The 14,878-nt window shown below is 42.0% G+C and overlaps 1 protein-coding gene across 2 annotated transcripts in view; it reads right to left on the bottom strand.

Annotated features, from left to right (window-relative positions):
- The window catches only part of TMPRSS13 (transmembrane serine protease 13), a 52,847-nt gene that overhangs the window by 14,114 nt on the left and 23,855 nt on the right, over nucleotides 1-14,878 (bottom strand). Inside the window, exons 4-9 of one of the 2 annotated variants that reach the window (XM_069066697.1) lie at nucleotides 12,406-12,528; nucleotides 10,859-10,988; nucleotides 7,444-7,539; nucleotides 4,951-4,994; nucleotides 2,188-2,350; nucleotides 264-436 (exon numbers count right to left, since the gene is read on the bottom strand). In XM_069066697.1, the coding sequence (XP_068922798.1) occupies nucleotides 264-436; nucleotides 2,188-2,350; nucleotides 4,951-4,994; nucleotides 7,444-7,539; nucleotides 10,859-10,988; nucleotides 12,406-12,528 (729 nt within the window). The remainder of the gene's footprint in view (nucleotides 1-263; nucleotides 437-2,187; nucleotides 2,351-4,950; nucleotides 4,995-7,443; nucleotides 7,540-10,858; nucleotides 10,989-12,405; nucleotides 12,529-14,878) is intronic. The other variant, XM_069066698.1, reaches the window with a different exon arrangement.

Here is a 14,878-nt window from a genome sequence, read left to right as displayed (position 1 = left end):
TCAGAAGTGAGAGTGAAGCCCACTTATTCCTGTCTCCAAGCCCAGCTCTCTATTCGCCGTACCATGGGAGCAGGGACCATGTCTCATCACATTCTTTTCCCCCTCCCCTTCCCCACACACCCCAGTTCTTTGCACATAGTAGGCACTTAATCAATGGTTAGTGAATGACTAAGTGGCTTCATGGAGGCTGCAGTGCTGGGCATCATTCTTCCGTGGTGCCATCCCCAGGGAGATCTGGGAGGGACAGTCTTGAACTCACTCACCAGAAAGGGTCAAGGGCTTGTCAAGCTTCATGAGAGCAATGTCGTAATCATCCTGCTCATCAGAGTAGTTGGAATTGATGATGATCTGGGAGACAGAGGCTGCTTCAGGCAAGTGGAGCAGGTTAGTCGTCCCAGCATATACTTTCCAGCCCTCAAGGATCTTCTCTCGGGTCCTGCCAGAACAAGAGAGGGAGGGTGCCGTCAGCAGCCACCCATCTGCCCTGGCTAACGGGCAGCAGCCACTTCTAGAAAGTAATATCACCTTGTGCCCCTGGCAGCCTGATAAGAAGATCAGTGGTATGGGGTGGCTAGGCGGCTCAGTGAATAGAGCACCAGCCCTGTAGTCAGGAGGACCTGAGTTCAAATTTCGCTTCAGACACTTAACACTTACTGGCTGTGTGACCTTGGGCAAGTCACTTAACACCAACTACCCTGCCTTTCCCCCTCCAAAAAAAAAAAAAAGAATCAGTGGCGAAAGGTATAACCTCTGCAAGGGGCCTTCTAGGGATAGAGTTTTCAGGGGTTCAGTTACCCTGAGCTCCTGCCTTTTACTATATATGCCCCACATATGCAGAGTACCTGCTATTTCTGTAGCACCTCTTGCCCTCCCCTCCCCCACTTAAAAAAAAAGTTAGACCCTGGAACAGCTGTCAGTCCCTACCACCCCCTTTCCCAAGGTCACCCATGCAGGGATGCAAGTAGGAAATTTTCCCTATGAGCTCAGATTCAGTGGTTACTGTCACAAGCAAGCCTTCTTCTTTAGCTCCATTTCACAAATGCATCCTCCAACTTCTCAGTTTTTGAGGACACTCCTGCCCCTCCCACCTTCCCCTCCTGAAATCTCCTAAGAGAGATCAGAGTAGTTGAGGGGAAAAAAGTTGAATTTGGAATCACAGGACCTGAATTCAAATCCCAGCTTTCATAGTTGCTATTTTCAGAATCTCAAATATTCGTTTAACTTCTATAGGCCTCAGTCTTCTAATGTGCAAAATGAGTGCATTGGACTAGAGCTCTAAACTTATTTGGTCTACCACCCCCTCTTAAAAAAAATACTCAGCACCCCCCTAGAAAACTACTTTCTTTAACCCTTTAATGGTGTTTTTTTTAATTCGTGTCATTTAAAAATATATATATATATATATTTTAAATGACATATCTTGAATTTAATAATTTATTGTAAACTTGTAGGGTTTTTCCTGCATTTAAATTTTTTGATGCGATATTGCATCATGTAACTGTACAGTATCATACTACAAAGAAGTCATTACATGCACATATTCCTGCCAATGCATGCTTGACTTCCCCCATAATGTACTATCCATTCACCTGCCAATGCTTGCTTGTTAAGACCTGTTGGCAGACTTGATCACTGATGGGTTATAACTTGTATTTTGTGTGTTTATTTGGAAAATAATGTAATCACTACAACTTTAACTCTGTTATACAACAGATGAAGCACATACCTTTTTTTTTCAAAATCTTGTTCTCTTATTTGCTTATGCCCTCTCATTTTTATACAATGTCCCCCAGTTGCACCAGAGGTTATTTCCACCCCCTGGATTAGTCCAGCACCTCCTGGAAGCAGTATAATCTGGGAACCTATGCTTCTAAACCTATGATCCTATGAATCATATAATTTCATTTTCATTCTATAAATTAGATAAGTTTCCTGAAAGAGCAGCAGCAACAGCATCTTCTGACTTTGCAGAGGTCATCTAACCTAATTCCTGACTGTGAGCATGACTGTATCTGGCCCAAATGCATGGGGGGAAATGGGGGAGGGCAAGAAGGAGGAGAAGATTCTTCATTTGGGAGTGTGTCCCAGTCCTTACCAACCATCCCACTGCAGTTTGGGGTCCCTCTGTTTCCACCCCTGCCCAATCTAACCCACTCTACGCCAACCCCCCCCCAAATCATCACTTACACAAAGAAGCAATGGGCAGCTGTGAGCACCCACTGGGCATCGATGAGGGTGCCCCCACAGATGTGGGTTGTGCCGAACTGGAGACTAACTTGCCAGGGCCATTTGTTCTCAGGGGCCAGGGCCCCACCAACAATCCTCCCAGTCATGACCCTCATACCACAGTCTGTGAAGGAAAAAAGAATGGGAGAGACCTAGAAATTCTGATTCTTCCCCAATGCTCTCATGCCTCCAACTGGGCACCATACTGTTCCCTTTTGGGCCCAGGAAGGGCTGAGAAAGCCCCACCCCTGCAAAACATGCCACCCACATCTGCTGCATCATGTCCCAAATATGACCTGGCTTTATAATTTCCTAGTCCCACATTGCAAAACTTCAGGGACCTGCCTTGGGCATCAGTCACTTTGAGGGTAACATTTGGAGATTAAAATGAGATAACATATGTAAAGCCCTTTGCAAACCTCAAAGTGCTACATAAATCACTTGTTATTTTTATTCCTCTCTCTAACCTCAGAAGGTTATGGCACTTCCTCCCCTTTTCAATCTAATTTTAATATCACTCTTAAGCAAGATATAATTAGGGGAATAAATCTGTTTTTAAAAATAACCATGTGATATACTTCAAAGTCCATATTAAATAAACTTTGAATTACATTATGTTTTTTATTATCCACTCCATAGCTCCCTTCCTTTCAGATAAATAGCTCAGGGTTAACTAGGACTCCTTATCCTGTTTAGCATGTCCAAACAATGCATTTCATCAGTGAGTTTCTTTGATGGTAGGTAATATGTGGTGGACAGAGTGCCAGACCTGGAGACAGGAAAACTCATCTTCATGAGTTCAGATCTGACCTCAGACACTTATCAGTTCTGGGCAAGTCATTTAGATCTGTTTGCCTCCGTTTCCTCATCTGTAAAATGAGCTGGAGAAGGAAACGGCAAACTGTTCGCCAAGAAAACCCCAAATGGGGTCATGAGAGTCAAATATAAACAAACAACAACATACTGGGGTGTGCTGGGAAAAGTTTAACAAGGAAAAAGGTGGTTTTTTAAAGTTTAATCAACATGAACACTTTCTTAAATCTAGACAATCAACAAAATAATAAATCAAGCCCTGATTTGTAGCAATTGCTTACTGTTAGAGCTGGCTCAAGCACATGCCTGCTAACAGGAGAGCAAACCTCAAATCACAGCCTGGGCAGACTTCCTCCAGAGCCCAGTGGCCCAGAAGCCAATAAAGAAGTTTACACTTTTCATGATGAGGGGGTAGATAGCAAATAGTAGGCTAAGTAAGCCTTTGGGTGCTCTGTCCAGTGCCCCTCAAGGCTATGGCCTGACCCTACACCAAGGGCCTGGATGGCATCCAGGGGAGTCCTACCTAGGACTCCTGCTTACCTGCTCCTTTGAACACTGTTGTCAGACTCAAATAGAAATGGGGCCACTATGGGGTGGCTAGGTGGTGTAGTGAATAGAGCACTGGCCCTGGAGTCAGGAGGACCTGAGTTCAAATCTGGCTTCAGACACTTGACACACTAGCCATGGGACTTTGAGCAAGTCACTTAACCCCAATTGCCCTCCAAAAAGCAAAAAAAAAAAAAATGGGGCCACTAGTCTGTACATAAGGATCACTGCAGGTGACATATTTGACTTCGTTTTAAAATGTCATGTTATCTACATTTTATTGTACTTGTATTTATTTTATGATCTATTTCCCAATTACGTTTTCATCTGGGGTAGCCTGTCTTTGAGAGTAAGCTACAGATTCAGATTTCCCATCTGGGCCCAAGAACATTAAGTTCTGCTCTGGCTAGGGTCAGTGGAAATGTGAAGCCACCATACTCTAGGGTGACATTGAGAGATTCCAGCCCTGAACCAAAAGCTGATCTCTCTACCCTGACTTACAATCTGCATTGCTATTAGCAAAAATAACAAAGGCTAGCATTTACAAAGTGCTTTCATGTTTGCAAACTGCTTTATAAATGTGACTTCATTTGATCATCACAACAACCCTGTCAGGTAGATGCTCTTATTAACCCCACTTTATAGATGAGGAAACTAAGGTCAACTGAGGTCAAGTGACTTGTCTAAGGTCACACAGGAAACAGGCATCAGAGGTAGGATTTAAACTCAGGGTGTCTGACTTTTCAGGGCTTTTTCTCCTGCATCAGAGTGTTGTAAGAGTGGAGGTAAACTGTCCAAATAATAATTGTAATAATGACTCATATTTCTATAACACTTCAAAGCTTACAAAACACTTTCCTCACAATAGGCCTATGAAGTAGATAGTTTACATATTATTATTCCCATTTCACAGATGAGAAAACTAAAACTCAGTGAGACAGCATGGCATAAAGGACAGGGCACTGGTTTTGGAGTCAGGAAGAACTGAATTTAAATCCTGCCTCAGACAATTACTGGCTGTGTGACCCTGAACAAGTCATTCCATCTGTTTGCCTCAGTTTCCTCATCTTGTAAAATGAAGGAGCTGTACTTAATGACTTCTAAGCTTCTTTCTAATTCTGTGACCCTATAAATGGCTCACCCTCAGTCACATAACTATCAGAACTACAGCTTGAATTCATGTCTTCTTTATTCTTTTTGCTACTGCCCCAATGTTCCATGATAAAGCCGTGTCTCTCACAGCCCAGAGCCACTGAAGCCTGGCCACCCACTCCCCTTGAGGTCCCTGCTGCTGCTTTTAGCCCAAGCCTGGTTCCTAGCGGGAACCAGGTCTATTCTGATCCAACAAAAAGGGAATCTTCTTACGGGTGCATCGAAGAGAGACGAACTGATGGGAAGGGCAGTCAGACCTAGAGAAGGAGATACACAAAGAGGTGGGAAGCAAGAAGGACAAACCCCCTCCCCCAGGAGACTGCCTTGATTCACCACCAGTCAATCTGGATTGCTACTGACTCAGCCGTCCTGCCAGAATTCACTTCACATAAAAATCTAATGAAATTATACTTGGCAGGCACGGTAGAGCAGGCTAGTAAACATTGTTGTTAGTCATCCACCCTTTCTCGCCCAATTGTTTTTGTGACGGAAGACCTGCACTTGTTAGTGGTGGATTCCACAATTTCTCTGTGTGAATCTGATTTGTGGAATCTATGAGGGAGGTGTAGTTGAAGGGTTTGGACTCCGATGATCTGGATTAGAATCCCAGCTCTGCCACCTCCTGTGTGACCTTAGGCAAATTGCCCTGCCTTTCTATACTTCAGTTTCCCCATCTCTAAAATAAGGGGTTGGAGGGGAAGACTAATTAATATCACAGTTCCCTTTGAGTTGTGAATCCTACCACCCAGTGAATCATGCTTACCTTCTAATGCCTCAGAACCCTATTCACAGACTGCTGTGAATATTCTCTATTCCATTCCTCAGTCTAGTTCTAAATAGGAGCTTAGAAAATGCTGTCCATTGACTAATAGCAAGGTCCTGGTGGTTTCAGGCACAGGAGACCAAGGTATGTCAGATGAACCCACAGGTAGAAACTGTGTCCAAGGCATAGCTGGAAACTCACCACCCAAGCCCTGCCAGTTCTTAGAATTCCCTCCATTCCTCTGTCCCAATGGTATGGCCACCCTCTGTATTCTTCTATTCAAAATCCACTTCCTCCTAGCAGATTTTATAGTGTAAACAGTGTGATGTTTGCCTTGGCTTTAGCCTTATTAAATGTTATACTGTGCTCGAGAGGTCAGATCAGTCACTCTGTCCTATGTGCCAACTTCCCAGGAGCCCAGAAGGTAGGAATTACAGACATGTGCCATGTTCATCCTAAATAGGCATTGCATATGTGCTTGTAGACCATAAAGGAAGGGGAGGATTGAATTACCTGTGACCTCCACAGATGTCACAAAATCATAGACTATCAGAATCTCAGAGGCAGAGGGGACCTTGAAGGGCACAAAACCACGGGTTCCTATAGTTAGAGCTGTAAGGAGCCTTAGAGGCCATTTATAGACAAAGAACTTGCTACCCAAAGAGGTTATGTGACTATATCCAACTATACTTGAACAGGAATTCCCTTGATGACCTTCTCAATAAGCCATTATCTACCCTCTGCTTGAAAATCTCCAGTAAAGGAGAACCCTCTACCTTCAAAAGCTCATCATCCCATTTTTTAAAATAGCTCTAACTGTTAGGAAGTTTTTCCTACCATCAAGTTAAAATTTGCCTCTTTGCAATTCCCCTTACTCCTAGTTCTGTCGCCTAGGGCTAAAAAAAAAAAAGAATTTAATCCCTCTTCTAGATAAATCCCCTCCAATACTCTAGTATAGAAGATTAGGATCATGTTTCCTTTTCCCCACCCCCTACTCTCCAACCAGCTGCCCACTGGGTACCCAGGCCAGTTGGGCAACACAGCTGCTCTCTCTCTCTCTCTCTCTCTCTCTCTCTCTCTCTCTCTCTCTCTCTCTCTCTCTCTCTCTCTCTCTCTCTCTCTCACACACACACACACACACACACACACACTTTTTTCCCAGACCAAGCCCCACTTGGTCATTGTGTGGGCCAAAGAAGCCATTCTCTGCCTTATTTCTTACCTACCCATAATCACTGAAAGAGGGCTGTCTCAAACTGAGACCTGTTAAAGACCTTAGATTAAAAAGGCCAAGGTCTCCCACTGCATCTGGGGCCATGCCCACTCCTGATCTATATCTTGCCACTGGATCCAGAGAAAGCGAGGCTGGTGACATTGCACAACCTCCCTCACTTAAATCCAGTTCACTTGCATGTCATGACACCCCCTCCCTGACATCACGGTCCTCTTGGAGAATGGAGGACAAACAGCTCCCAGCCAAACCTTCTCTTCTCCAGATTAAACATGCCCAATTCCTTCAACTGGACTTTCCATAGCATGGTCTCCAGGCCTCCTAACATCCTGGTCATACTTGTCTGATCCAGCACAATTTTGTTAATGTCCTTGCTAAATTGTGAGGCCCACAATGTACCACGGTACTCTAGACTATCAAACTGACCACTCTAACAACTACTAATAATGACTGTGGGACTTTCCCTTCCCTTTGCTAGACACATGACTCTGAACACAGCTGAAGGTGGTGAAAGTCTTCTTGGCCGCCACGTCACACTGTTGACATATATGTCCATGGCTATAGCCCAGGAGTCTCAAGTTCCATACCTCGTCCAAGTGGGAGAAGATCCCTAACATAGACACTGGTCCTCTTGCCCTCTGGCCTACCTGATAGGTGAGAAATAGCAGAGTATTGAGGGACAGGTGGTGTCTAACCAAACCTCAACCCTTACCTGTTGATGCTCTCCTGGATGGTGTTGTTATACTCAGACACAGAATAACTACTGGTGAACCCTTGGTGAACAACTTCGCCTGTGTGATGAGCACTGCTGAGACAAAGGAGAAAGAAATGAGGACCATTGAGCCACTGGTCCCTCCCCTGGGACACTGAATTCTGACATAGTCCGAAAGTCAAAACCTCCATGTTGGAAATCAGAACCCCTTACCCTGGATGGAACCCTTTCTCATCCCCGCCCAGAGCATTGTTTTCTATTGTCTTATTTCACCCTTGCAGCCTCACTGAAAGGTAGATAGAGCAGTGATTATTCTTCCTATTTCACAGATTAGAAACTAAGACCCAGAGAAGATAAGGAACCATTTCCTCTAACTCTTTACCAAGAAAAGTTCAAGTTTCAATACTGGCTTCTGAGCAAATTCTGGAGGAGGTCTGCTCACTCTGTGATTTGAGGAACATTGCCCCCATTATCCATCTTCAAAGAAACTCACTAATTAAATTAATTGTTTGAATGTGCTTTGTCTGGATAAGGAGTCTTAGACTCACAAAGGTGAGGATCAGAGGACTGGTCAAAAGTCCCAGGCCTGGTCTTTTATGGTAGCTTATCTCCAAGGTACATACAGTCCTCCTAATTAAGGGTTTCTGTGAGAAATGCTTTGGACCAGGAATTGTTCATCTTTTTTGTGTCATGTATCTTTTTGGCAGTCTGGTGAAACTTATGGGCTCCTTTTTTCAGAATAATATTTTAAACTTCTTAAAAATATAGTTATCAGTACTGAGTGAGGGGAGCAGAACCAGGAGAACATTGTACACAGTAACAGCCAGTGTGGGAGGACTGATTTTGATAGACTTAGCTCTTCTTAGCAATGCAAGGACCTAAAACAATTCCAAAGGACACATGATGGAAAATGCCAGCCACATCCAGAGAAAGAACTATGGAGTCTGAATGCAGAGAGAATTAGACTATTTTCTTTTTTTGTTGTTTTGTTTTATTTTGGTGGGTTTTTTTCATTCTCATGGTTTTTTCCCCACTTGTTATAATTCTTCTCTGCAACATGACTAATGTGAAAATGTTTAATAGGAATCTATGTGTAGAGCCCATATCAGATTGCAAGTTGTCTTGGGGAGGGAGAGGGAGAAAATTTAAAACTTATGGAAGTGAACATTGAAAGCTAAAAATAAACAATTTAATAAAAAACAAAAAATATATAGTTAGTTTAAAAAAAAGGTTCTGATTAAAACCTCAGATTAAGAATTCCTGACTTACATGAATGCTCTGTCACTTGATTGTGCCTGGATTCAGAAAAACCTAAGTCCAAATCTGGCCTTAGACATTTACTACCTGTGTGACCTTGGGCAAATCACCTACCCTGTTTGCCTCAGTTTCCTTAACTATGAAATGAAGATAATAATAACACTTACCTCAAAGAGTTGTTATGAGAATTTGTAAAAGCACTCGGCACTGTACCTGACACATCGTAGGCCCTACATAAATGCTTATTCCCTTCTTTTTTCTCATTTTCCAAAATCAAGACATAAACACCTGTGCCCATAAACACATTCAAACATATTCAAGTGTTTATGTGCTTGACCAGTCCCATGTATAGTCCTACAATGGTGACACCAGAAACTCTAAAACACCAAGAGCAGGAAAGCAGATATTTGGGCTATAAGTCAGGTCATACCTATGGATCCCAGGCATGGTCTATACATACTTCAACCTGGTAAAGCAACTACTTTGCTCTTCCTTATAGAGGTTCCCAGCATCTTTGGTCATCTCTCTCCACATCTCATTTCCCTTCTAAAACAAGATTATCAGATCTGGATTTGGAAGAAAGCTCAGCATCACTTCATCCAACTCTGTCATTTTACAGGTAAGGAAACTGAGGCCCGGACCTGTGAAGTGACTTGTCTAAGACCTTATTTAAGGTCACTGAATATCAGGTGTGAAAGGGTTCTGAGAATTCATCTAGTCTTCCTCACTGGCCCATGTGAAAAACTTCTCTATGACATCTCCAACAAGTGGTTATCGAGGCCTGACTTCAGTCACCTCTAATGGAAAGGTGTTCACCACCTTTCAAGGTAGACAGTTAAATTCTTGGAATATTCTCATTGTTAGGAAGTTCTTCCTTAGGCCAGGAAGAAGTCCAGACAAGCAGGATGGCTTTGAAAGTTATAGGCTGATCTTACTACATATTTTTTTAAAGCAAGTTATAGATACTAGAGACCAGCAAATTCATGATCAACCCTCTTCCTGTTCTACTATATATATATATATATATATATATATATATATATATATATATATATATATATATATATATATATACAAATACTCATAATATTTGTTAAGATCAGAATAAAATTTAAAACTAATTCTTAAAAGTTTTCTTACTTAGACTTATATGAACTGATGCAGAATGAAGTGAGCAGAACCAGGAGAACATTGTATACAGTAATGACAATATTGTAACAATAATCAATTATAAAAGGCTTAGCTGCTCTGATCAAGACAATGATCCAATTCCAAAAGACCTATATGGAAAAATGCTAGTCATTTCCAGAGAGAACTGATGAACTCTGTGTATAGATTGAAATATATTTTTTGCCACTTTATTTTTCTTGTAGGTTTTTTTTATATGTATGTGTTTTATTTTTCAACATGGCTAATATGGAAATGTGTTTTACATGACTTTACATATATAATAAATAGTATTATTTGCCTTCTCAAGGGATGGGAAGGAGGGAAAGAATTTGAAACTTAAAATTTAAAAAAAAATGAATATTTTTATATAATTTATATGTAATTGTAAATAAAAATATATTTACAGGAAAAAAATTGTCCTTCCTTATATGAAACTGAAATCTGCCTTTCTGTAGCTTCTGTCCATTTGTCCTAGGGCCTTTTCAGAACCTAGGAAATCATTTCAGTATGGATCCTCTCATCGGTGTGCTAGTTCAAACTGGTTCAAAAAGTTTCTGGAAAGTTGATTGTTTTCAGTGTGAAAATTTAATACCTCAGAAATGAGCAAACACTACAAATTTGTTGTTTTGTTGATTTCCAGATTAAGAAAGTAATGAAGAAAATGTTAATGATATTGATTAAACTTTAAAATGCCAAGCATTGGTTCCCCCCTCTCTGCCCCCCAGCCAAGAACAGATTGTTAAGTATTTACCAGCACACCCTTGGGTCCTTTAGATCCCCACCTTCCTATTAAATAGCACTGCTGCCTCTTCAGAGAATGCTTTAGGCCAAGACTCTGGCTTTCAGAAGTTTTCTCAGGCTAATATTTAGCTATTATCAGGCTTAGAAAGCATTGGAGGCTGAAGGAGAGGTGTTGGAGGAAAGTTAATGGCACACAAAAGCATGAGGGCATGGGCAAAGGTGGAGAACAGATGAAAGGACAGAGTACCTCTGAAAGCCAAGTTGTCGGCAGATCTTTTCAGAGTAGGAGTTGTTCCAGCCATCACTGCAGACAGGTAGCCACTGGCGATGGACTCCAGAATACAGTCTAAGCAGAGACTTGTCCCAGTCAAACCTCACTGGAAAGAAACGAGAAAGACCTGGAGGCTTGGGATCTATGGGGTTACAAGCCATCCTCACAGAACAGAAACTGGGAAGAAGGAGAAGCTGGACACCCTGAGGACCTGAACTTCTGTTTGGAGATGGAATAAGATTCCAAGACAAAATCTCCAAAGCAAACCAGGAAGCTCTCTGGAGGTCCAGGAATCCTGCAGGAGACAGTATATGAAAGAGAAGATCCCTCAGTTGCTATGTTGGTAAGTTTTGCTGAAATGTTTTTTTTCTTTCTCCTTTTTTAATTTTTGTGGCAGAGGATGACTTTCTGGGGAAGGGAGATTCAGTCAGGTAGTCAGCAAGCATTTATTAAACTCCTACTAAGGACTGGGGACAAAAAGAAAGGCAAAAACCAAAACCAAGCAAAACAAACTGCAAAAACAAGCTAAAAACCAACAAATCCAATCCCTCCTCTCAAGGGGTTCACAATCCAATGGGGAAAACAACATGAAGACAACTACATACACAGAAAATATATACAATCTGCAAAATGAGCTGGAGAAGAAAACGGCAAAGCACTCCAGCAACTTTGCCAAGAAAACATCAAATGGGGTCACAAAGAGTAAGACATGACTGAAAAGAGTGAACAATGATGACAACAACAAAAAACCAAAGTAGGGGGTAGTCTCAAGAAGGAAGGCACTAAGACTAAGGAGGACTGGGAAAGGATAGAGGAGAGACATATTAGGAAATGAAGGAGATGTAATAAAATCAATAAAATTATTATTTAAAAACTTCAGGAGTTTTGTTTTTGTTGTTGTTCTTAAAAAGAGACTCCTTGGGTCTTCTTTTCCTTATATTCAAAATGAGGGGGTTGGAGTAGATGGTCTCTGATTGATGTCCTTTCCAGGTCTAAACTGGTATCTTAAACTCATAATCCCATAGGTCACAGGACCTTGGCCAGACTATCTGTACCTTGGAGGGCCACAGTCAGTCACTGAGGGTGGGATGGAGAAACTGCTAAGGACTCCTGCTCTGGGAAGAGATGTGAGGCCCACAGAAGAGAGAGTAGGGACATCTGAGGACATCAAAGGACATAGCATCCTAAATTTGGAACTGGAAGGTATCTTAGAGGCCAATGAATTCAACCCCCCACTTTTTTTACAAAGAGAAAACCAGGGTAAACTTTGGCAATCTCTCTCTCTCTCTCTCTCTCTGTCACACACACACACAGGCACAGCTATTTAGAATATAAGCACACATGCATGTGCAGACATTCACAGCTGTGATTATTCAGCACCCTGAAGGAAGATGGAGTGAGCATAGGAACCTTTTGTCCCACATTCACCCTTGCACTTACAGACCCCCTTATGTCCCAGGCTCAGGCAGGATCATTCACACGCTTATGACCAGAGTGCTGCCCACCCCCCTGACCCCACTTACCACAGCCCAGCTCATCACTCTTAAACTTGCAGTCCACAACCCCATCACAGCGCACGGCATTCCTGTGGCAACTCTCGACAGGCTCCTTGTACTTGATCTCTGTGTGGCCCTTCCAGAAATAAACTGGAAAAGGTAAAGAAGTATCTTTCACTGCCAGGACTGAGCACCCACGAGGCTCAGCAGTCAAAGAACCAATGGTTGGCAAAGACATGGAGCTGGATTCCCTCTGGGACTCTGGGATTCTCCTTTCTCATTCTCAAAGAATGGATGCCTGGAATGCTCCCCAAAAGGCTGTAGCCTGAGAAGAAACCTCAAGGACACTGAGGCAAGTCATTTCCCTCCCTCTGAAACTCAGTTTGTGAAATGAAAGACTTGAACTGGTAGTTTTCTAATGTCCCTTTGGGTCAAGGAGGCAGGCTGGCAAAGTGGAGAGAGAGAGAGAGAGAGAGAGAGAGAGAGAGAGAGAGAGAGAGAGAGAGAAATTAACTTGGACCTGAAAGGACCCAGGTTCAGATTCTGCCTCTGACACACTAGCTGTGTGAGCACTGGGAAACATACTTAAACCCTCTGGACTTAGGTTTCCTTATCTGTAAAATCAGGATGATGATATCTGTACTACACCCCTCATGGAGTGAGCCTGAGATTTAAGTAGAGTATTTATGATAATAGATAAGATAAAAGTAAAGTGAAAACTCTAAATGGTAATTTTTGTTATAAGGTTCTATGAGTCCAGACCCATTGGAGGAGCAGCCCTTTATGCTGTTGATGCCATGTGACTTTTGTCCCAGTCACATCTTTTAGTTCATCAGGATCCATCAGCCTGAAAATCCTCTTGGGATACTTCCTACACACTAACACATACCAACTCTGTCCCCCTAACTGACTCCCACCATCCCCTAGAACCTCAAAAGTTTTTGGCTTCTTTTCTTCTTTCTATCCATTCAATGAAGGGGCCTGTCAAAATTTTATCCTGAGCCATTGAAATTCATTCATTAATTGTTATCAGATTATCTCTAAAGTCCCTTTTAATTCTAATAATGAATAAACTACAAGTGGTAGACAATGTTGGCATAGTCAATAGAGAACTGGCCTAGAAGCCAGAAGAAACTAGTTTCAAGTCCCAACTCTGAAAGGTACCAGGCTCTATGATCCCAGATAAATCATTTAATCTTTCAGTGTTCTAGGAAACTCTCTAAGACTATATGTTTCAGAGAAGCTGTTGATTTGCACTGATGGAGAGAATTTCCTTACCCATGAGCTCACCAGCAAAAGCACAGATACATTATTATCCATTAATCTTTTGGTGAAAGAAAACTCACCTATGATAACAATTGTAATTAACATTTCTTTGTGGTACATGGAATCATTTTTTTTTTTTTGCTTTTTGGAGGTGGGAAGGCGGGGTAATTGGGGTTAAGTGACTTGCCCAAGGTCACACGGCTAGTGTTGAGTGTCTGAGGCTGGATTTGAACTCAGGTCCTCCTGACTCCAGGGCTGGTGGCTCTACACCACCTAGCCACCCCTTTACATGGGATCATTTTAATGATTTACAAATCCATAAGCGCTGAAATGGATGCCACAAACCACATACCACAATCCATCCCATTACTTTTTTGGTCATACCTTGTCTAACAACAAGATCCAGCCCTGAAGTCTCATCCAAATTCTAGTCCCTGTTACTTCAACTGACTCCAGGGCATTTTCACATCCTCATTATCACTCACATTTCTGTAGCACTTTTAAGGTTTACACCTTCCTCACCACAGCCCTGTGAGGTAGGGATAGCAAATATTATTAACCCAATTCTCCAGATTGGGAAACTGAGTCTTTGGAAGATTGAATGACTCTCCCAAAGTTAACCTAACTCATAGGTATTGGAGCTTGGATTCTAACCCAGTCTTTCCTGACTAAGTCTATAATTTTCTACTACACAATGCTATCCTGTACCTCCTCCCACTCAATGTCCACACTTTAAGTCATAATCCCACCCTCCAAACCAGTTCCCTCTCCTAAATTCCTTATTGCTGATATTGGTGCTGCCATTCTCCCAATACTACAACTGAAGTCTCGGCATAAGCTTTGGATTTTCCTTTATTTCATACCCTCTAGCAAATCTGTTGCCAAGGCTTATTGATTCATCCTTTGCAAATCACTTGAATTAGTCCTTTCCTCTCTATTACCAGTCCCATTCCTGTCATCTAGACCTTCACCTCTTGGATAACTGGTAGAATCTATTAATCAGTCTTCCTGACTCCCATCCCCCTATTCTCTACCTGCCCCACTCCCAAACCAAACCATGATGAATACCATCTAATCATTTTTTCTTTAAATGCCGCTTAAACCATATCATTCCCTTTCTTAAGAACTTATACATCATTTTAATGTTTGTAAAGCACTATATATATATATATATATATATATATTACCTCCTTTGATCCCCACAATCCTGTGATAATAACAATATAATAATAGA

This window comes from Petaurus breviceps, unplaced genomic scaffold (genome assembly GCF_028583685.1).
Source record: "Petaurus breviceps papuanus isolate PSGF00001 unplaced genomic scaffold, PetGlider_PUasm1.0 90723, whole genome shotgun sequence".
NCBI lineage: Eukaryota > Metazoa > Chordata > Mammalia > Diprotodontia > Petauridae > Petaurus > Petaurus breviceps.
The sequence above is the reverse complement of the archived record's forward strand: the minus strand, read 5'-3'. Positions and strand labels throughout refer to the sequence as shown.